Source organism: Nannospalax galili, unplaced genomic scaffold (genome assembly GCF_000622305.1).
Source record: "Nannospalax galili isolate Female #2095 unplaced genomic scaffold, S.galili_v1.0 scaffold686, whole genome shotgun sequence".
Classification (NCBI taxonomy): domain Eukaryota; kingdom Metazoa; phylum Chordata; class Mammalia; order Rodentia; family Spalacidae; genus Nannospalax; species Nannospalax galili.
Genome location: NW_008355472.1, coordinates 1,140,322 through 1,160,914, shown reverse-complemented (window position 1 = coordinate 1,160,914; position 20,593 = coordinate 1,140,322). Strand labels below are relative to the sequence as shown.

The window sequence follows — 20,593 nt, the reverse complement described above, 5'->3', positions numbered from 1 at the left end:
ACACTACACACACACACACACACACACACACACACACACACACACACACCAAAAAAAAAAAAAAAAAAAAAAAAAAAAAAAAAAAAGACAGACAAAAAAAGAGGGGTGGGGGACTAGAAAGCTGGCTCAGTGGTTAAGAGCACTGGCTGCTTTTACAGAGGACCAGGGTTCAGTTCCCAGTACCCAATGGCAGCTAAGAACCATCTTTAACTCCAGTTCCAGGGGATCAATCCAACACCCTCTTCTGGCTTCTGCAGACACTGTACAACATGGATGTGCTTACATGCATGCAAGCAAAACACTCATACATATAAAATAAAATAAAATTTAGAAATTAAAACTAAGATTTATTGATTATTTATTGTGTATGTGTGGGCATACATACTATGATGTATGGTGTGGAGATCAGAGGGTGTAGTAGTTACTTTTCAATTGCTGTGATAGAAACAGCATGACCAAGAGAACTTATAAAAGGAAGATTTTTATTTAGCTTATGGTTCCAAAGGGGTGAGAGTCCATCATGGTGGGGAGGTATGGTGGCAGAGGTAGCTGGAGTAGGAGCAGAAGCTAAGCACTCACATGTTCAAGCAGGCACAGGAAGCAGAGGACAACTGGAGATCTGGCAAGGCTTAAGAACTCTGTAAGCCCACCCCCAGTGACATGCTTCCTCCAGCATGGCCACACCTTCTAAGAGCTCTCCAAACAGCAGCACTAACTGGGGACAAATTGCTCAAATACTTGGAGCCTACCGGGGACATTCTCATTCAAACCATCATAAGGGCAACTTTCAGTTGGTTCTCTGTCCACCATGTGGGTCCCAGGGTTCGAACTCAGGTTGCCAGGCTTGGTAGCAAGGGCCTTTACCTGCTGACCCAACACTCAAAAAAACTAAAACAACCAGCTGGACCTGGTGGCACAAGCCTGTAATCAAAGCTTCTTTGAGGGAGTGGTTGAGGCAAGAACACTGAGTTCAAGGCCTGCCTGGGCTACAGAATGAGTTCAAGGCCAGTCCAAGAAATTTAGTGAGACCCTGTCTCAATAAATAGGGGCAGGGAGTGCTGGGGATACAGCTCAGTGGTAGAGCACTTGTCTAGCATATATGAAGTCCAGGGTTCAATCCTTAGCAACACAGAACTCTGTATAGACACACACACACACACACACACACACACACACGCTCGCGCACACACAGAGCTACAAAACTTCAAAAGCATCCAGATGGAGCCAGGCATGGTGGCACACATCTTTAATCCTAGCACTCAGGAGGCAGAGGCAGGCAGATCTTTGTGAATTTGAGGCCAGCCTGGTCTACACAGCGAGTTCCAGGCCAGCTGGGGCTACAGGGAGATCCTGCCTCAAAAAGCCAAAAAGCCCTCCATAAAAGCATTCCAGATGGAATGGTGCCTGCCTGTAATAATCCTCAGCATTCTGGAGGCTGTGACAGGAGGATAGTGGGTTAAGGCCAGCCTGGTCTACACATAATAAGACTTGTCTCAAAACAAAACAAAACAATAATAGCAGCAATAACAAAAACCAACATAAAAAAAAAACGAAAATGAAAATAGTTTGAGGTAGTATGTAGATACAATAAAATCATGTAAGAAAAAAGCAAGAACGCTTACTGCTCTTGCAGAAGACTGGAGTTTGGTTCCCAGCACCCACATGGTAGCACCAGGCACACATGTAGTTTACATACACACATGTAGACAAAACACTCATATACATAAAATAAAAATAAATCTTAAAAGAAAGAAAGAAAGAAAGAAAGAAAGAAAGAAAGAAAGAAAGAAAGAAAGAAAGGAAAGACGGGCTGGAGAGATGGCTCAGCGGTTAAGAACACTGGACTGGCTGTTCTTGCAGAAGACCCGGGTTTGAATCCCAGCACCCACATGGCAGCTAACAACTGTCCATAACTCCAGTTCCAGGGAAATTCAACAGCTTCTTCTGTCTTCTGCAGGCATTGCACGACATGGGTGCACTTACCTACATGCAGGCAATACATGCATGCATACACATAAAATATAAAAATAAATATTTTTTTTTAAAAAAAGAGGGGCTGGAGAGATGGCTCAGTGGTTAAGAACACTGGTTGTTCTTGCAGAAGACCCAGGTTCAAATCCCAGCACCCATATGACAGCTAAAAACTGTCTGTAACTCCAGTCCCAGGGGATCCGACAGCTTCTTCTGACCTCTGTAGGCATTGCACAACAAAGGTACACATTCATGCATGCAGGCAATATACTTACATACATAAAATAAAAATAATAAAAATAAAATATTAAAAACAAAACCAAACACCATACTGCTATAAGCAGTCAGCTGTCACAGCCTTGCCCCCATTACTAGTAGACCAGTAAATGTTGTGCCCACTATCAAGTCCCTTCATGAAATATCCCACTTCATCCTCCCCATGCAACACCTCCTGGCAGGGCCTCTCACCACCTTAAGAACTGAGGCAGACAGAGAGAAGGAGAGGGAGAGGGAGGGAGGGAGGGACAGAGAGAGAGAGAGAGAGAGAGAGAGAGAGAGAGAGACTCTCATAGATGTGAGATGAGGCCAAGGCTGTCCCTCAGTGGTAGGACAGCAAGAACAAGATGGAAGGTACTGTAAAGGTCCTGGCTGGTTTATTTTTTTTTTGTTGAGAGTCAATCAAGTCACATGAGAATGGAAAAGTGAAAGAAAAGAACACATCATTATGAGTAAGGCAGCGACTCTATACACACCTACACTTGCTTTTGGGAAACCTGATCCACTCCTCACTTTTCAGACAAGTCAGTTGAAGCACAGAGAAGCACAGAGGGTTATTCAAGGTCACACAGCAAGGCAGAGCAGAAAGGCACAGCCCTCTTAGACCCTTTGAGGCAGAGCTGAAAGTTGAGCTAGGCACTCGACTCTCAGGAGACTGATCTCAATTCAGAAGAGGAGTTGTCTAGGAAGAAGAGAAAGAGCTCCTCACCTAGGGGCTATATGAGCAGCAAGTAGGCATTCGGGTACTACTGGAGTCCTTCCCTTATTCTCCGGTTATTTTCCCTCACATCCAGATACTCTGCTGCACTGAGTCTCTTTGCTGGGACTAGTGTGGCCATGGGGTTGGCTGGGTAAGGTGCACTGCCAACCTACAGAGTTACTTAGCAGGTGAGGGTTGAAGGAAGCCCATGCATATATAACAGAGCTAAGGGAGCTTGGGGCAGACCGGGCTGTCCTGTTCCCAGGCAGAGTGAGTGAGCTATGCCTACCGACAAAGAGGCTATGGCTGTTGGGGCTTAAATGCAGCAGAACCTCCTCCTTCATCAAGATCTGAAGTCAGGCAAAGGTATCTGAAGGAGCATGCTGTTAGAAGAACTTAAAGCTAGAATTTGAGTACTATCAGAAGCTGTCCTTTTCCATCCGACTTCAACACCAGCCAATGTTACTTCTCCAATAGCTTCCATCTCCAATGGTGGCTTGAGGATTAAATAAAATACACGAAATATTACCTATACATGGTAGATCCAGAGTCCTACATTTAAACCGCCTGGGAAGAGTGCGACCTAAGAGAAGATGAGGGTGGGAAGGGGGTGCCGCCCCAGCAACCGGAACAACTTCAGACTTGCCAGACTGCGGCAGAGGCGGGAGGGGAGCTCTGGGGTAGATCATTGTTGAAGCAGGAGAATCCATCTACCTTCCTGGTCTGGAGGGTGGAGCAGCCGCAGGTAGGAGTATAGGTTTGGCTGAGAGAAGTCCTGGGCGTTTCCGTCCCAGTTTCTTTTGTCTGTGAGGCCACAGAAAGTGAGGAGAGCTTTGCAAAGAGGACTAGGAAACAACTGAAAGTAAGTGAAACTTTCCTACCTCTTAAGATGGTTGGTTGTGGGTGGATGGAGCTTTATCAGTCTAGGGCTCCGAGGGCTGGGAGAATCCGGCCCACAGAGGGCGCAAGAGCCACGTATCCCGACAACAAGGAGAAGAGGGGGCGGAGTGCACAGACTAGAGGCAGCCGGGACCGCGGGGGCAGGTGGGGGGGCGTGGCAGCTGGAAAAGTAGTAGGGGTCAATGGTCTCGAGAGGTGGGACTTCTACTGCGGTATTGGGTTGGTTAAGGGAAGGTCTGAGCTGGACAGGCCTTCGCGAGGTGGGATGGGTGTGGTGTTCGGGAGGGTTCTGGGCGGGACATGGGAGTGGTGTAGTGGGATTTGCCACGGTAGGAGGGGTAAAGGGGGCGTTACTAGCAAGGCAGGGCGTGGCGAGCGTGCTGGGGCGGGGAGGGGGGGCGAGCTGCCCTGCCCACGGCTCTGCAAGCACTGGGTTCCACCCCTTTCCCGGCCTGTAGAGTTTCTGCGTGTACCTGGGTATCTGTGTGTACCAGTTTGTGAGTCTTGGGTTGCCATGTTGGAGAGCCCCTCGGGCAGAGGTTCCCGCGCGAAAGTGGCTGAACGGCGGTGCACCAACGAGTCTGTGTTCTGAAGAACTGACCACGCTCGGAGCTTGCGAGCATCTGACCGAGTCCCCGAGGCGGGGGTGGGGGGTTGAGAGATCCGCCCGCGGCGCCCCCGAGGGACTTTAGCCGAGGGTCGTTTCGGTCGGCAAAAATTCGGGCATCTTGTTTCTCCTTCAGCTCCTCCCCAATTCCCTCCCCCCCACTGTGATCCCAGCCTCGCGCGCTACCGGAGCCCACCCCCTCTTTTGGGCGCCAGGCTCCGCCCCCCGCCCCCTTTCCTGTGCCACAAAGTTTATTTGCAACAAAAGGGAGCCTGGAGCGAACAGCTTGGGGGGGGAGGTAGGGAGCGGGAGCCGGAGCGGGAGCTCGAGGGGAGGCCGGCCGGCCGCCGGGCTGCTACAGGCGGACGCAGAGTCAAAGAACTGAGCCTCGGGTTCCTCTCCGGCCGGGCCGCGATGCCCCTGGCCGCTCCCGCTGAGGCTAGGACTGGGCCTGGGGTCGCCGCTGGGGCTAGAAGGGCCGCCCGAATGGAGCTGCTGCCGCCCGCAGTCGCAGAAACTTGATCCACGACTGATAAACCTCTGCTCTGGTCTCTCAGTGCTCTCCTCCCAAACCTCCGCGCGCTGTGGGTGTAGGACCCCGGCCTTCCGACCGCTGCCACTGAGCTCTTCTGCCGCGGGAGTGGAGGGGGGGGTTGGCCGCGGCTCCCCGAGGCCAGCCCCCCCGGAGTGACTGTAGCCACCATGGCGGACGGGTCGCCTCGGCCCCCACTGTATCGCAGCGTGTCGTTCAAACTGCTGGAGCGCTGGAGCGGCGGACCCGGGCCGAGCGAGGAGGACGCGGACACCCCCGGGTTACGGCGCCGAGCCTCGTGCCGGCCGGTCACGGTCACGGCCATCCCGGGCCAGCCCTCCCGGCGCGTGTCCAAGCTGGCGTCGGAGCCCCCGGCCGCCCCCGCGCAGCCGCGCCCGCTCCGCAGCCTCTCGCCCTCGGTGCGCCAGCTCTCCCGGCGCTTCGACGCTGCGCGACTGGACAACGACTCTACAGGGGCCCGGGACGGGGGCGTCTTGCCCGGAAGCGCGGAAGACGCGGCCGAAGGCGCCGCGCGTGGGGTCTGGCCCAGCGTCACCGAGATGCGCAAGCTCTTCGGCGGCCCTAGCTCCAGGCGACCCTGTGCGGACTCCGAGGCCCCAGGGACGACCAGCCCCGACGATACTTCGTGGGAGCACCCAGCTCGCGATCCTCGTCAGCCCCCGACGCCCCCTCCTCGGACGTGCTTCCCACTGGCTGGTCTGCGGGCGGCGCGGCCGCTGTCCGGGACGGGGATCGAGGGGAGGCGACGGCGGCAGCAGCCGCTGCAGGAGCGGGCGCAGCGTCCGGCGGATGGTTTACATTCTTGGCATAGCTTCTCTCAACCGCAGGCCGCGGCTCGGGCCTCCTGCTACTCCTCCTCCTCCTCCACCTCCATTGCCTCCTCCTATCCTGTCAGCCGCAGCCGGGCTGCCAGCTCCAGCGAGGAGGAAGAGGAGGGACAGCAGCCGCAGCTCCAGCCTGGGGCTCAGAATCCGGCCTACCTCTGCGGCCACTCCTCGGGCAGTGACGAGGACCAAGATGGTGAGGGCTGCCACCGATGGAGAGGGAGTGGGCTCAGGCCTGGAAGCTCCCTGTTGGATCAGGACTGCAGCCGAGACAGTGACGGGTTAAATCGGGGCAGCGTGGACTCTGCAGGGGGAGTCAGGAGCCCTGAACCTCCTACATTTCCAAGAGCCCCTATGGAGGAGGGACCCCGGGAGTGGGGTACTGGCTCGCTGCCCTGCGTCTCAGGTCCCCAAGAGGGCTTGCGGCCTATGTCCGACACTGTGGGAGGAGCTTTCCGTGTGGCCAAGGTGAGCTTTCCTGCGTACCTGGCCAGCCCTGCTGGTTCCCGAGGTAGCAGCCGCTATTCCAGCACCGAGACCCTCAAGGACGACGATCTGTGGTCTACCCGGAGTTCTGGGAGCTGGGGTGTATATCGATCGCCAAGTTTTGGAACTGGAGAAGGGCTCCTACGGCCCCAGACTCGTCCCCGTACTAAGGGACCTGTGGGCACCACCAGGGCTTTGAGGGATGGAGGATTGGAGCTGGACAAGAACCGACAGCGCAAGTCCTTATCGAATCCAGATATAGCCTCAGAAACGCTGACACTCCTTAGTTTTCTGCGCTCAGACCTTTCAGAGCTGAGGGTCCGAAAGCCCAGTGGGGGCCCTGGGAGCAGCCCCCTAGATGGCCGAGGCTCACCATCAGCAAGTAGCCCAATGGAGCAACTTGAATCCATGCCCTCCCAAAGTCCGGCGTCACCCACCACCCGACCCACACTCAAGGACCTGACAGCTACCCTGCGTAGGGCAAAGTCGTTCAGTTGCTCAGAGAAGCCCATGGCTCGTCGCCTACTCCTCACCAGTGCTCTGAAGCCCAGCTCCTCTGAGCTGCTTCTGGCAGGTGCTGGGGCAGAGGAGGATCCATTGCCACTTGTGGTCCAGGATCAGTATGTGCAGGAGGCCCGGCAGGTTTTTGAAAAGATCCAGCGCATGGGCGCACAACAGGATGATGGGTGTGATGGCTCCCCTAGAAGCCCTGACTGGGCAGGGGACATGACCCAAGGGCAGCGGTCTCAGGAGGAGCTCTCTGGCCCTGAGTCCAGCCTGACAGATGAGGGCATTGGGGCAGATCCTGAACCTCTTGGTGCTGCTTTTTGCAGCTTAGATTCCGGAGGGGTGTGGCGACCCCTTTCCTCCAGCTCAGCTCAGATGAACCACCGTGGTGCTGGGACAGAGGATAGTTTGGGTGGGTGGTCCCTAGTGTCTCCTGAGACCCCTCCCACACCAGGTGCCCTCCGAAGGAGACGTAAAGTCCCACCCTCAGGCTCTGGTGGGACTGAACTGAGCAATGGGGAGGCAGGTGAGGCCTACAGATCCCTGAGTGACCCGATTCCACAGCGCCATCGGGCTGCCACCTCTGAGGTGCCCCCTGGGTTCTCTGTGGACAGCAACCTTCTGGGCTCACTGAACTCTAAGATGGGGCTTCCTGCGACCCCAGCTATGGATGAGGGCTTGACCAGTGGGCATAGTGACTGGTCTGTGGTCAGTGAAGAGAGCAAGGGCTATCAGGAGGTCATGGAGAGTATTGTTCAGGGGCCTGGTGCCTTGGGTCGAATGGGAGAAGACAGGGTTGCTGGCAAGGGCCCCAAGAAGAAATCTCTGAGTGACCCTAGTCGCCGTGGGGAGCTGACTGGGCCTGAATTTGAGGGCCCTGGAGGAGAACCCATCCGAGAAGTTGAACCCCTGCTGCCTCCGTCCAGCAGTGAACCTATCCTTGCAGAGCAATGGGCAGATCCAGAAGAACCTGGTCCTGCCAGGGGCCGGGCTCAGTCAGAGAGGGCCCTACCTGCCCCACCTGCCTCTTCCACTACCCACCGTGACTTCCGCCTTGACCCCAAGCTGGCTGACATTCTGTCCCCTCGGCTCACTCGCCGAGGTTCCAAGAAGCGCCCAGCCCGGACCAGTCACCAGGAGCTTCGGAGAGAGGAAGGGAACCAGGACCAGACTGGTAGCCCATCACAGGCCCGGTCCTCCTCCAAACATGTTCGCCATGCCAGTGTGCCTGCCACCTTCACACCTATTGTGGTGCCAGAGCCTAGGGTTTCTGTAGGACCCCCTGTGGCTGTGCCAGAGCCTGTGGGCTTCCTTGCACGAGGCCACCCCATGTTGCAGGCACCATCACTTGAGGATGTCACCAAGCAGTACATGCTGACCCTTCGCTCCAGTGAGGTCCCTGCTCCAGGGCCTGTGGACCTACCTTGCTTGCCGCCCTCTGCACCGCCCTCTGCTGAGACCAAGCCCCCTGAGGTTGCCAGGGCTCCAGATGAGCCTGCCCCAGCCAGCAAGTGCTGTAGCAAGCCACAAGTGGTGAGTCCTTTGGGGAGGAAATTAGGGGTGGGTGGGGATGACAGCAGAGCCATGAACACCAACCTAGCAGGGGCCTTTTGCAAGTATTCAGTGGGCAGTGCCAGGTCCAAAAGTGCTTATCTGTTCCTGAAATCAAGCAGTTTTAAGAGTGTGAATGGCACTGGCTCCTGTCTACTCAGGTCCCAAAGAGACTTCACAGACTGCTGCTTCTGTCAAAGGTTCTATCTGCCCCAAGGTGTGCTGGTGGTGATTACAAAGGTCTTTGGGATGTTTCTCAGGGACCTGTTTTTGAGATTCCCATGGTCCTTTGCTGTAAATGCACTGGAAGTGTGAGTGAAGATGATGGTATCCAGGACAGGCTCCTGTCTCTTTCTCTGGGTCTCACTGTCCAGCTCTACACCAATTTCATTTAGGGTCCCAGTTAGCATGTGCCTGCCTTTAAGTCTGTTCCAAGGCTGGGAGACTTGGAGAGGTACCGACCTTGCTTTTTATGGAACAGCAGAGAGTCTCAGGGTTCAAACCTCAGTCTTATCCTACGTGTTTGACATTGGTCTTTCTTATGACTTAACCTGGGTCAGGAGGGATACAGATCAAACAGTATGTTTCCAGCCAGGTGGTTCTGTGCAGAATTGGGGGAGTCTGTATTGTGAACATGGATACTATGGAGGCCCAATTCTTGGCAGAACCTCCCTCTTCTGTTAAAGAAGCTTCTAGCTAGAGCCACTAGGGAAGTGTAGAGGCAAAGAGCTCAGCAGCAAAGTCCTTCAGAGGACTGCCTCCATGGGTCAGGGTGGGCACTCTGGTCTCCCACCCTGCCTGCTTGCATCTGCTCCCCTCTCCGCCTCTTTCTGGGTGATCCTAGGCCCAGGGTCTCACTCCTCTTCCCCAAGCCTCCCACTCCTCTGGCTTCAGCCATGCCTAGGTTTTGGCTGTGAGTTCAGACTGGCTGTAGGCAGCATCTGCCCTGTCAGGGGAGCTGGAAGCTAGATGCAGAGCTCTGGGTTGAGCACTGAGCTCAGGAATGGCCTGGGGTTATGTCAACTGTGTGGCCTTCCTTTGCTCCCACTGTGTTGCTGACTGTGAGAAGCTTGGAAACCCTACACCCTAGACTAATTTGGTCACTCAGGTTCCCAGAGCTCTTAAGGGCCCCTCTAACTCTCTGTAAAACTCTCCTCCTATTTTTCCTTTTGGAGACTGTAAAAATCGGCAGACAAGGAGACCTGTCTTTCCTTCTGAGACTCTATTAGGGGAGACTGAGTACTCCGAAACACCAGAGCCAGTTCTGTGTTGGGAGGATGGGGGAGGGGAGTCCCAGCTTTCCTTTGCATGGGAGCCCTATTGGTGGGGATGGGAGACAACTAGGAGATTAGGGCACCTGTGTATATAGGAGCGCTGAGACCAGGGAGAAGGTGGGAATTTTCCAGAAGTGACTTCTAGCCCTCTTCACATTCTTTGCTGACCTACCCCTGGAACTGTCAAAAAGGACAGTTCTGAGCTGGGCGTGGTGGCGCATGCCTTTAATCCCAGCACTCAGGAGGCAGAGGCAGGTGGAGGACAACTAGGAGATTAGGGCACCTGTGTATATAGGAGCGCTGAGACCAGGGAGAAGGTGGGAATTTTCCAGAAGTGACTTCTAGCCCTCTTCACATTCTTTGCTGACCTACCCCTGGAACTGTCAAAAAGGACAGTTCTGAGCTGGGCGTGGTGGCGCATGCCTTTAATCCCAGCACTCAGGAGGCAGAGGCAGGTGGAGCTCTGTGAGTTCGAGGCCAGTCTGGTCTTATTTTGATATATCACAGTGAAAGATTTATCGTCCTCTTTTTTTTTTTTTTTTTTTTTTTTTTTTTAAAAAAAAAAAAAAAAAAAAAAAAAAAAAAAAAAAGGGACAGTTCTGTCATATGCAGGCTTCTTCCTGCTTTGAAAGAGCTTTCTCCTTCAAGCTTCAACCCACTGCTGGCCCTCCCACTTTCCAGGCCCAGCTTGACGATCCCTCCTGCCCCTAAGGGTGAGTCTGTAATTAGCAGAGCAGGGCTGGGGACTGGCTGTAGATTCCTGTATGGCCCAGGACCTATCCTCATCCGTTTTGTGCCTTGCTCGCCCCTTCTGTACTCTAATAATGAAGATAATGGCCTCTTTGGGCTCTGTAGGTGAATGGTGGTGTGATCATTCCCTCCCTCCCTGAGAGGGCAGAACAGGATTTGCTGCCCCAGCTGCCTCTCAGTGACCAGGCTTAGCTTTCTCCTTGCCTGGTCCAGCACTGCTGAGCACCGGCCTCAGTGTCAGCTGGTGGACGTCACTGGGCTCAGAAGACATTCACCGTCGCCTCCTTCCCTACCCTCCTCATTAAGCCTGGAAGTTCTCCCATCTGCTACCCTGAATTTTTCCTGCTATCCCCTTCCTTCTGGCTCCAGAAAAATGGGGAGCAGCTGTCCACCCCCTTCCTGCTGGTCTCCCTTGAGCAGACAATGTTCCGTTGTCTCCGGCTTGGGACTCTAGTCATACTCCCTGTGCCGTGGGTGGAGATTGTGTGGTTTGGCCTTCAGAATAAGAGGGGATAAGAGGAGGTGTCAAGTTCTGCTTATGGGGCACAAACCAATGGGAAGCCAGCTAGATGCTGAGAGGAGAGAACTGGGGTCTCAGGGAACCGTAGACCTGTGGGCTGTGGGGAGTCCCTCACGCTCGTCTCCCTCAGGTCAGAGCCTGAAAGTCACTCCCATCGTGAGGAGGCAGGAGGTTTGGATGCTAACTGATGCTCAGTCTTTTTAGGCCTCAGTTTTCTCATCTGTGTACTAGGAGATTAGGTACCTGGTCTTTGAGGCTCTGTTGGAGGGCCTCAGCCTGCCTCTTGGCCAAGGGAATGGGGAGGGATCAGTGCGGCTGGAGGGGAGAAAAAGTCTGCTCTCTGCATACCATAACTAAAGGACAGCTCAGCTGGTGGGTCGCCAAGGCTGTGCTCTGTGGGCCTCCCTAACCCTTCCCTTCCAGGCCCCTGGTTCCTTCTACTTAGGCCCATAGTAGTCTGCTTGATGGACCACCTTTGCACTAAGGCATCCTCTCCTCTAGCTTCAGAGTAGTCTTGTAGTTCACTTCTGCCTGATACTTGTTGACACCCGTACTGTCTGTAGCCCAGAAACAGGAAATGACTTGTGTTTGAGAATTGTAGATGGATGAATCCACATAACTTTGGCATATTAAAATAGCTGTAACAGTGGCTACCGTTTATTTTGTGTCCACTATATGGCAGACACTGATGGTTTCTTAGCATGTGAAAAGCTTGGGCAGTTTACTGTGCCTTACTTTTGTTGGGGTTATCCTGCATCCTGGCTTATCAGTGTCTTAAAGAGAACGGATTAAGGGGTTCCTATTTTCCCAGTGGGATTGGCCTGCTGTAAAGGGAGAATTCAGAGCCCCAGGTCATATAGCGAAGCCAGGCAGAGCTGAGCCCAAATCCTAGAACCCTGGCCTTGTTCCTTCCCCAACTTGCCAGCAGACCTGGCACCCTACCTCACCATCTTGCCCAGCTGCCCCCTGCTTTTTGAAGGCCTGGGCTGCAGCTCTTTTGTCTGGCTGGCTCCCCGTTGGCAGGGACCTACGGAGGCAGGGTTCTGTCCTGCCCCTCCTTGTCTCTTTGCTGTGATTTTTTTTTTCTCCCATGGAAACTGCTTCTGGGGGAAGGGGATGAGGTGATTAGGACATTTGGAATTCAAGTATCTATAATTAAGTGTCTTGTCACCCAGCAGGAGGAGGTTGGGATGGGGGAGGACAGGCAGAAGGGTTATCCCTTTCCTGAGCTCATTCCCTACCCCACCTGCTTTCTAAGAGCTCTGAGGTATTGGGGTGGGGGCAGGGAGTGTTGTCCAGGAATGAGTCCACCCAGCAGGGAAGAGTAGGAGAAGGGATCAGAGTTGAGCATGATATTTTCCATCCCAACATTTCCGGGACCAGCTGGGTCTAAGAGGCTGCAGCTAATCCTGTCCCCGGCCTCTTCTCCCAATGTACAGACTTTCCTCTGCCCCTTTCCTCCCTCCCATCTGTGATTTCCTGGGCTACACATGCTGCACAGCAGTGGGGTGGAGGACACCCCAGGCTGCCTGGGAGCTGAGTTATTCATATGAGAATCTAAAAGCAATGTGGACTAGAACTGGTTTTGGACATTATCCCCGGGGCTGGTAGAAGAGGGGCCTGAATCCAGACCTTGGAAGCAGAGAAGGAAGGGGTTCTAGGAGGAAAGCATGGAAGCAGAGGCTTGGATGGGGGAAAAACCTGGGCAGGTTGTTGCAGTAAGAGTTTGTTTTAGCATCTGTGCATTGAACAGATTGTGAGAGAAGGTGGGTGACATCTGAGGACCAGAGAAGTGAGGGAGCAAGTCAGGTTGTTTTTTTGGGGAAAATATTGTCGGCAGAGAGAAACAGCAAATGCAGTGGCCCTGAGGTGTTTGAGGTTGGACACTGGATAGTTTGTGGATAGAGCTGAGTAGTAGGAGGTCAGAGGTCAGTGAGGAAGTTTGGTAGAAGTGGGCTAGGAAGATCATGTAGGAGGAGGACCTGTCATCTACCTGAAGTGAGAGCTAGGTAGTCAGAAGGTTCAGAGGACAGTGATCTGAGCTGTTGTTTGAGGCTAGACTGCAGGGCCCAGGGAGGAAGCAGCTAAGCCAATCAGGAGGCCACAGGGAGACCCTGGGGAAGCAATGTTGTAGCCTGGGTCTGGTAGAGATGGGCGTGGGGAGGTACTGTCAAAGCTAAGGTCTTGAAGAACCTGGATGCTCAGTATCCAAGTGCACAAACTGCTACCACCCACCCTGTGGCCAGTTGACTGTGTGAGGTGTCACGGAGGAGGAAGAAGGAGGAGGAAGAAGGAGCAATGACAAAGCTACCTCCTGCCCTCCAGGGACTTGGCTCAAAGGCTAAGCGAGGAGCACCTCAGGCTCCAGTGAGGCAGGTGACAGTACTAAATCCTGCTGGAGTTTTCTCTGCAGCCACCACAGCCCCTGTCCAGCTGCAGCTTGGACCCTCTGGGAGCTCATATCACCCTCCCATCTGATCCCCAGCTGAGTGAGGTAAAGAAGCAGACTCAGAGCCAGCAGAGGGTTTGCTGAAGGCCCTGTGGCTCACGGGAAATCTGGCTCTAGGTGTCCTAACTCCAGGTCACGCATTCACCCCAGAGTTCCCACTGAGTGGAGTTGGCAGAGACAGTAGTGGCAGGCCAGGGGAAGGGGGAGCCCGTGTTTCCCAGAAAGACTCACAGCCCTGGCACACTTATCGGGAAATGTGCCCAGGCAGCCTGGCGCCTTGGTAGCAGGCCTTGAAATGGGGGCCCTGGGTCCCCTGAGAAGCAAAAGCTTATTAGAGCTGACGTTCCCCGCCCATGGGAGTTGATCCCTCCCCTCTACTTCTCCAGCCTCTGGGGCATTCCAGGCAGGGGTAGACAAAGGCAGAGGGACAGAGCCAGTCTCCTGGTCTTCGGGCCCATGACATACAGGCTGTATCTGTAGAGTTCATTAGGGATAGACTGGCTAAGCATAGGGAGGTTTGCCTAAGGAGTTAGGAGATCAGGGATGCAGTCCAGGCCTCACCATTTCCCCTGCTGTAAGGCCTTAAAGTTCCTTTCCCTGGAGCCACAGAGGCCTTCGTTGCCCTGAGCTCCAAGATTAAGCTTCCTCCCAGGGATGCTGGGGCAGCAGTGGCAGCAGCTGGCTCTTGCAGTGCCCTCAGGCTGGACCTTAGGCTGCTGAGGAGCCAGGTTCAGAGATTCAACTTCCAGGGCTCTGCCCCACCCACTAGCTGCAATGGTGGGCTTCCCCTGTCACAGAAAGGGTCCTTCCTCACACTTAGGGCAAGCCATGGTACTCATTGTGAGGCCTGTCCCAGAAGTATTGAAGCTTCTATGTACCGGACCCTAAATTTCCCCTGGTTTACCCTGCTTTATTTCTGGCCTAACTTGGGAAGTCAGCTGACTCTTTTGTTGTGTTTGAGATAGTCTTCTTGGAAACACAGCTAGCCTGGAACTCACTATGTAGACCAGACTGGCCTCCAACTCACAGCGATCCGCTTGCCTCTGCCTTCCCAAGTGCTGGGATTAAAGGCTTGCACCACCATGCCCAGCTAAACTGATTTTAAAACCCTTCCTGGGGGCTGGGTGTGCATGCTTTTAATCCCAGCACTTGGGAGGCAGAGGCAGGAGGATCTCTGAGCTCAAGGCCAGCCTGGTCTACATAAGGCATTCCAGGACAGCTAGGACTACAGGGAGACCCTGTCTCAAACAAAACCCAAACCAAACCCAACCCTCCCTGTGCAGGGAGAGTGTAGATGCTGCAGAGGGAGTTAAGGTGGGAGAGAAACAACCTGTCCTCGAGGTGAAGCTGTGGCTGGATGGTACATTAGTTTCCAGTTGATGCTGTGATGTATTACACGTCATTAGCCAAAAACAAAACAGATCACTCATTAGTTTATAGTTTCTGTGGTCAGAAGTGTGACATGGGATTCATTGAGCTAAAATCCAGGTGCTAACAGAGCTCTTGATATTTAGAGAAAAATCAGTTTCCTTTTCCAGCTAAGGGAGGCTGCCAGTGCTCCTTGGTCATTGGCCTGTTCCTCAGTTCTTAGAGCCAGCAGCATAACATCTTCAACTCTCTCTCACCCTGCCTCTTTCTCAGTAAGGACCCTTGGGATTATATTGGGCCCACCTGAGTAACCTAGGCTCCTTAATGATGCTTGCATTATAAGACATATTCACAGGTTCTGGGGATTAGGGCATGAACATTTTGGGGGACTAGTATTTTGCCTGCCTCACAGGTAAGTAAGGACCAGGCTGTTGGTTTCTGAGATCTAAGTCTCCCTGTTGGTGCTGGTCCTGCAGCTGTCTCAGGCCTGCTGGATTTAATCCTGCCTTCACTTCTTTCCAGGCTCCTGTGTCATCTGTTCTTATAGCTGGCTACCCTTGATGGCTAGTAGGAACACACAGGGGAAGTTTGGACCCCGGGAGCTTTCAGCAGGGGTCTTAAATCCTGCGATGGGTGAGGTCCAGAGGGAAGCTGAGCCCAGGCCTGGTGGGGCAGGAACAAATAAGCCAGTGAGTCCTTTGGGGACATGCCTGGTGTCCAGAGGTGGGTGACCTGAGGTTTGCTGACTAGACATTAGAGTCAAACAGCTCCCAAGAGGGGCAATTGACTGGAGAACTCAGAGCCAGGACAAGAAGGGAAGGTGGGAGCCTCCAGAGGGAGCAGAAGTCATATCTGGGCCAGGATGTCTGTTCCAAGGCGGAGCTGGGAGCTGGGGAAAGGCTGGGTGCTGGAGACTGATGGCCCTGGTGTTGTCTGAGCAGAAGATCCTTCAGGCCCCTTTATCCTGAGAGGTAGCATGTGAAAGGAACCAAGGCAAACACTTAGCGGTTTCCCCCAAGTCTGTGAAATGGGCACAAGGTCCACATCACAAAGGAGTATTGCTAGGATTAAGTGAAATCATAAGGATTGGTACATAGCAAGTGCTTAAGAAATGTTAGTTGTTTTAGGTTGGTAAGATGGCTCAGCGGGTAAAGATGCTTGTCACACCAAACCTGATATCCTGAGTTTGGTCCCTAGGACCCATGTGGTGGAAAGAGAGAACCAACTCTTACAAGTTGTCCTCTGACCTACACATGTGCATTGTGGCATGTGCATGAACACACACACACACACACACACACACACACACATAAATATAATACAATTTGTAAAAGAAATCTTAGTTGGCCCCCTTCTCCCCCGTGTCTGAGATACTAAGATGTGACTCTGAGAGTTCCAGCCTCATCCAGTCATGAAACAGAAGACAAAACTCTAGACAAGAGAACATACTGGGCTTTTGCCTACCCAAGGGCAGCCTGGCTCAGCAGCCTGGACATTGGGAGTTGAGGAGGAGGGAGAGGGACCAGTCTGCAGGGATGCCTATACACAGCCTCTTCTCTACTTTTGTTCCAACAAGTCCCAACTTCGACTTATCTGGGATGGCTGAGCCCAGGATGGAAGACAGCAGAGCCAAAGCCCTCTCTGGGTCAAAGCCCCAGGCAGACCCCTCTGCTTCTTGTTCTGAGCTCAGAGCCTCTCTCTGATGGAGAGTCTATTCATATGCCCAGTGGGCTGACTCTGACTCTCTTGCTGGGTGTTATTTAACAAGTCATCGGACCCCAGCTCTGAGCCTCAGTTTCCTGCTCTGTAAGATAACTAAGGAGTTATTACAAGAGCAGAGAATGCACACAGAGCCCTTAGCCCAGGACTTGGGGCTAGGCAGCTCTCGGAAATTCAGTCACTCCTGTGGACTGTTGAGCTGTCACTCAATGCTAGAATCTTGTGGTTACCAGATAAATAGTTCTGACTTATTTCCCTCAAGAACCCAGACCCCTTAACTTGATTTTGTTATTGTTTGTTTTGAGGCAGGGTCTCACCTCACTGTGTGGCTCTGGCTGGCCTGGAACTCCCTATGTAGACCAGGCTGGCCTTGAAATCACAGAGACCCACCCACCCGCCTCTGCCTCCCAGTGCAAGTGCTGGGATTAAAGGCTTGAACCACAGGCTCTGCCCCCTTAACTTGATATTGCTCGAGATTTTGAGATTGTACATTCTTGGTTCTGATGTTTGTCCTGAGATTCTGGGGTCAGGGAGAGGTGAGGCAGGTCTGGGACCAGTGGGAAGACGGTAGAACTGAAATGGAGGGACACAAGAGAGCAAGTGCAAGGTTGGTTTCTGTTTCCTGTTTATTGGTTCCCAGGGGGTGACAGGCCCTGCTCTTTGCACACTGTGGAGCAGGAGGGAAGGAGGCTGCATTCCTGGCTGCCAGCCAGCCCCACAGCAGGGCCTCCTGGGACCGCTGAGACCCCCCCCCCATTCCCCCATCCCTGGACAAACATTCAGTCCTTTCCCAGGACGGGGCACTGGAGGTTAAGGAGCAGATGTGGAAGGGAAGGGAAGGATGGAAAGGACCCTCCCCACCCCAATAAAAGTGCTGCTGACTCCATCTTTCTTGGCTGCAGGTTTTAGCTCTGGTTCATTGTTTTCCGCCTGGGTAGGAGGTGGTGAAACACCCAAACCTTGGCAGACCAGCAGGCCAGGAGGGAGAAAAGGAGGGCTGGGGCCTTGAGTGATAGAGTGGCCCACCTGGAAAGACCCTGGACACTAGCCTTGTCTTTTGAACACCCTCTGACCCTCCCTTAAGATAGGGAAGCTTACACCGAGTGTGGTGGCATGAGCCTGCCTTTATTTAATCCCAGTCTTCAGGAGGCAGAGGCAGGTGGTTCACATCGTGACTTCCAGGTGGGCTGTGACTAGGGAGACCCTGTCAAAAAACAATCAACAAAAAGACAAAAATAAATAAAATAAAAATTTACGAAAAGATAAGGAAGCTTGTGGACTGCTGCAGAAGTGGAGTAGGGTGTGGGGGTGCAATCACTGAGAGCTCTGGAAGTGAGGTGTTGGGGTTCACTAGCATTTGAGGGAACTGGTCAGAGTCAGGGCAGGAAAGGAAAGCCACTGTATATATTGGAAGGCAATGGAGAATGGGGATCTCAGAAGCTGGGGTGGGGGAATGGGGCTCCCTCCCCTATCTGAGTCAGAGAAAGTGGCAGTAGGGCAAGATGCAGGGTGAGTCATGCCCCTGCCCCCAGACAGAGCTTTTCTCTGCCTTCTGAAAGGATGAAGGGATGGAACCCTGACCTGAACCCAGTGTACCTCTTGTTTAATGTGAGCGCCTCCTGCTGGGTGGAAGAGCCCTGTCACTCAAGGGGGTCCCCAGGAAACAGCCAGGCTACACCACCCTGTCGACCCTTCTGGAAGAGGCCTGATGAAGAGTATGGTGGGGGAGCAGGCTGAGTTACCCTGTTGATTCTGATCAGGATATGTCAAGCTGTCTCCATTTTCCCATCGATGAAGTGGCAATCCCAGATGTGGTTCTAGAATACTCAGGCTCTCTGGTAGGTGGTCTGGCAGCAGCAGTCACACACAGTAGGACCTAAGGTCAGAGCTAAGAACCTTTGTGATATTTGTCCCATTAACTGTTCCCCACCCCCAGCAGTGCTGTGCTGTGGTCCCTGAGGCCTTGGGAAGAGCTGGGTAGGTACAGAAGAGAGAAGAATGACTTAGATTTGGGCCTGATACGTCCTCAGTCTCTCCATCAGAGCCTAAGACCCCAATAGATCCTTGCTTCTCAGAGGCCCCTCCTCTCCCCTCCTGCCTGGACTTCCAGGCCTTTCCCCCAGGCCAGCCGGGGGCGTTGCCTGGGGTGAGTGAGGAATTTCCGAGGGAATGGCTAAATTCAGCTCCAGCTAAAAATAGTCCAGGGCCTGGCCCCAATGTTGGAGGAGGAGGGGGTGAGGAGGAAGGAGGAGGAAAAGAAGGAGAAGGAGAAGGTGAGAGCTGCCCAAACTAATCCCTTCCCACCCTCTTGTCCTACCACATCACCTGGTCTCCTGGGCACCTGCTTCTTTCTCCTCACTCACACAGGCCTGTCTCTCTTCTGGGCGGCGTGCTTCCTTTCTTCCTCTCTTTCCTTCACCTGCTCTCGTCCCTGGGTCTTGTGCTATATCTGAGTGTCTCCCTACTTCCCTGAACAGAACCCACCAGAGGCTCCTGGAGGGAAAACAGCCTCCTCAAGAGGCTCCTGTGTAGTACTGTGCCCCCTAGTTTTCCATCTCAGATGTTCTGTCTCCTGCCGCAGGGCACACAGCTATTGCACCTCTACCCTGCGTGCTGGAAAACAACACTTCAAAGATGTGAGCAGGAGCCCCTGGTCACTTCAGTGACTAGATACTTGGTTCTGATCAGGTGGCCCCACCATGCCAAACCCTGTTCTTGGCACACAGTGGAGCTTCAATGTATATGTATTAAATAAATGATGTGGAGAAGCAGGAGGAGGCCAGCAGAGCCCTGCCCTGGGTCTACTCTGCTCAGGCTACCCTGAGCTCCTCTACACCTAGACCAGCCTTGTATTGGCACTTCAGGGGACCAAGAGGTGGAAGCTGGCACAGGGGTCAAGGGTCCTGTTCTGAGTATGAATACCCATGGGGTCAGGGTGGCAATCAGACACTGGGGCTAGAGATGGTAAGATGCCTGGCTTGTGGTGGTATTTATAACCCACGTTGGCCTTAAGAAGTGAATTTTGTTTAATATAGAGACCTAGAAAGAAGCTGGTAGAAAATCTTCAAAATTAAAGTTCACAGTTCCTGACTGTAGGCTAGGGTCAAGGGTGAATTGTGACAGGCATGGCAGCAAAGCTTAGCAAGCCTTCCTGGGGGCCAGACAGTGCTGAGGATCTAACCAGGGCTTCCTGCATGCTAGATAAGTGCTCTGCCACCTAGCTACATTCATTCCCAGCCCAATCTGAGCACTTTACATGTATGAACTCACTGAATCCTCACAATCGCGTTGTGGGGAGGAAAGGCTGTCCACCCTGTGTGAATGGATGAGCCTGAGCACAGCATTGTGAATGGTGTGCTAGTCAGGACAGCTGAGCAGCTGTTTAAGCTGGAATTCAGCCCCACAGCCTGGCTCTAGTATCCAAAGGTGTATCTGGCTCTTGGCTTTCAGGACTGCTGGGGCAGGTGCCATTGCCAGGGTGAGCACAGGATGAGGCATGATGAGTCCATTGGATTCACAACCCATGGCCATAGCCCCAGGAACCAGCACTGAGCAGTTAGTTGCTTGATAATTATTAGGGAATGGCTCCCCTGGACTGGTGGGCTTTTGGGGAGTGAAAGGACATAACAAGCCACAGAAGGAATGAGTGATTCTTGTATTTGTGGATCCAGGGACTCTTCCTTTGGTGCTGGAGCACAGCTGAGAGGTGTGGGGCTCTCTATTGCTGGAGAGTGCTTTGGCTTAAGAGGTTGGGAAGGTGCTGAGATGGGCGGGGGAAGGGGAAGGGGAGTGGGGCTGGCCCACTGGGGCTGGCCCACTGGGGCTGGCTCAGTCCTGTCTGTAATATCTGGAAAGCAGATCTCTTGGGCCATGGCCGGCGTGACTCAAATGGAAACAAAAAAACCTTCCATATTTGGACAAAGAGCCCAGAGAGGCCCAGGCGGACTCCCTCACCCAGGCCTTCTGTCCTGTCTCCCTCTGGGCCCCTAGTACTGAGCCTTGTCCCACAAGCTTAAATTCTAGGTTCAGGCGGCAATGTGCCTCTCACCCCTCAGTTACCAGGTCCAGGCTATGGATGTTGGGTCTTGTGCTAGGGCTGGACATGAATAGAGGAGCTGTAGCAGAAGCCACAGACTGG

General features: G+C 53.5%; 1 protein-coding gene across 1 annotated transcript in view; it reads left to right on the top strand.

Moving 5' to 3' along the window:
• Positions 1-4,681: 4,681 nt before the first annotated feature.
• Arhgef17 (Rho guanine nucleotide exchange factor 17) overlaps positions 4,682-20,593 on the top strand; it is an 80,354-nt gene continuing 64,442 nt past the window's right edge. Inside the window, exon 1 of the mRNA XM_008852724.3 lies at positions 4,682-8,357. Within this exon, the coding sequence (XP_008850946.2) occupies positions 5,157-8,357 (3,201 nt within the window). The 5' untranslated portion in view covers positions 4,682-5,156. The remainder of the gene's footprint in view (positions 8,358-20,593) is intronic.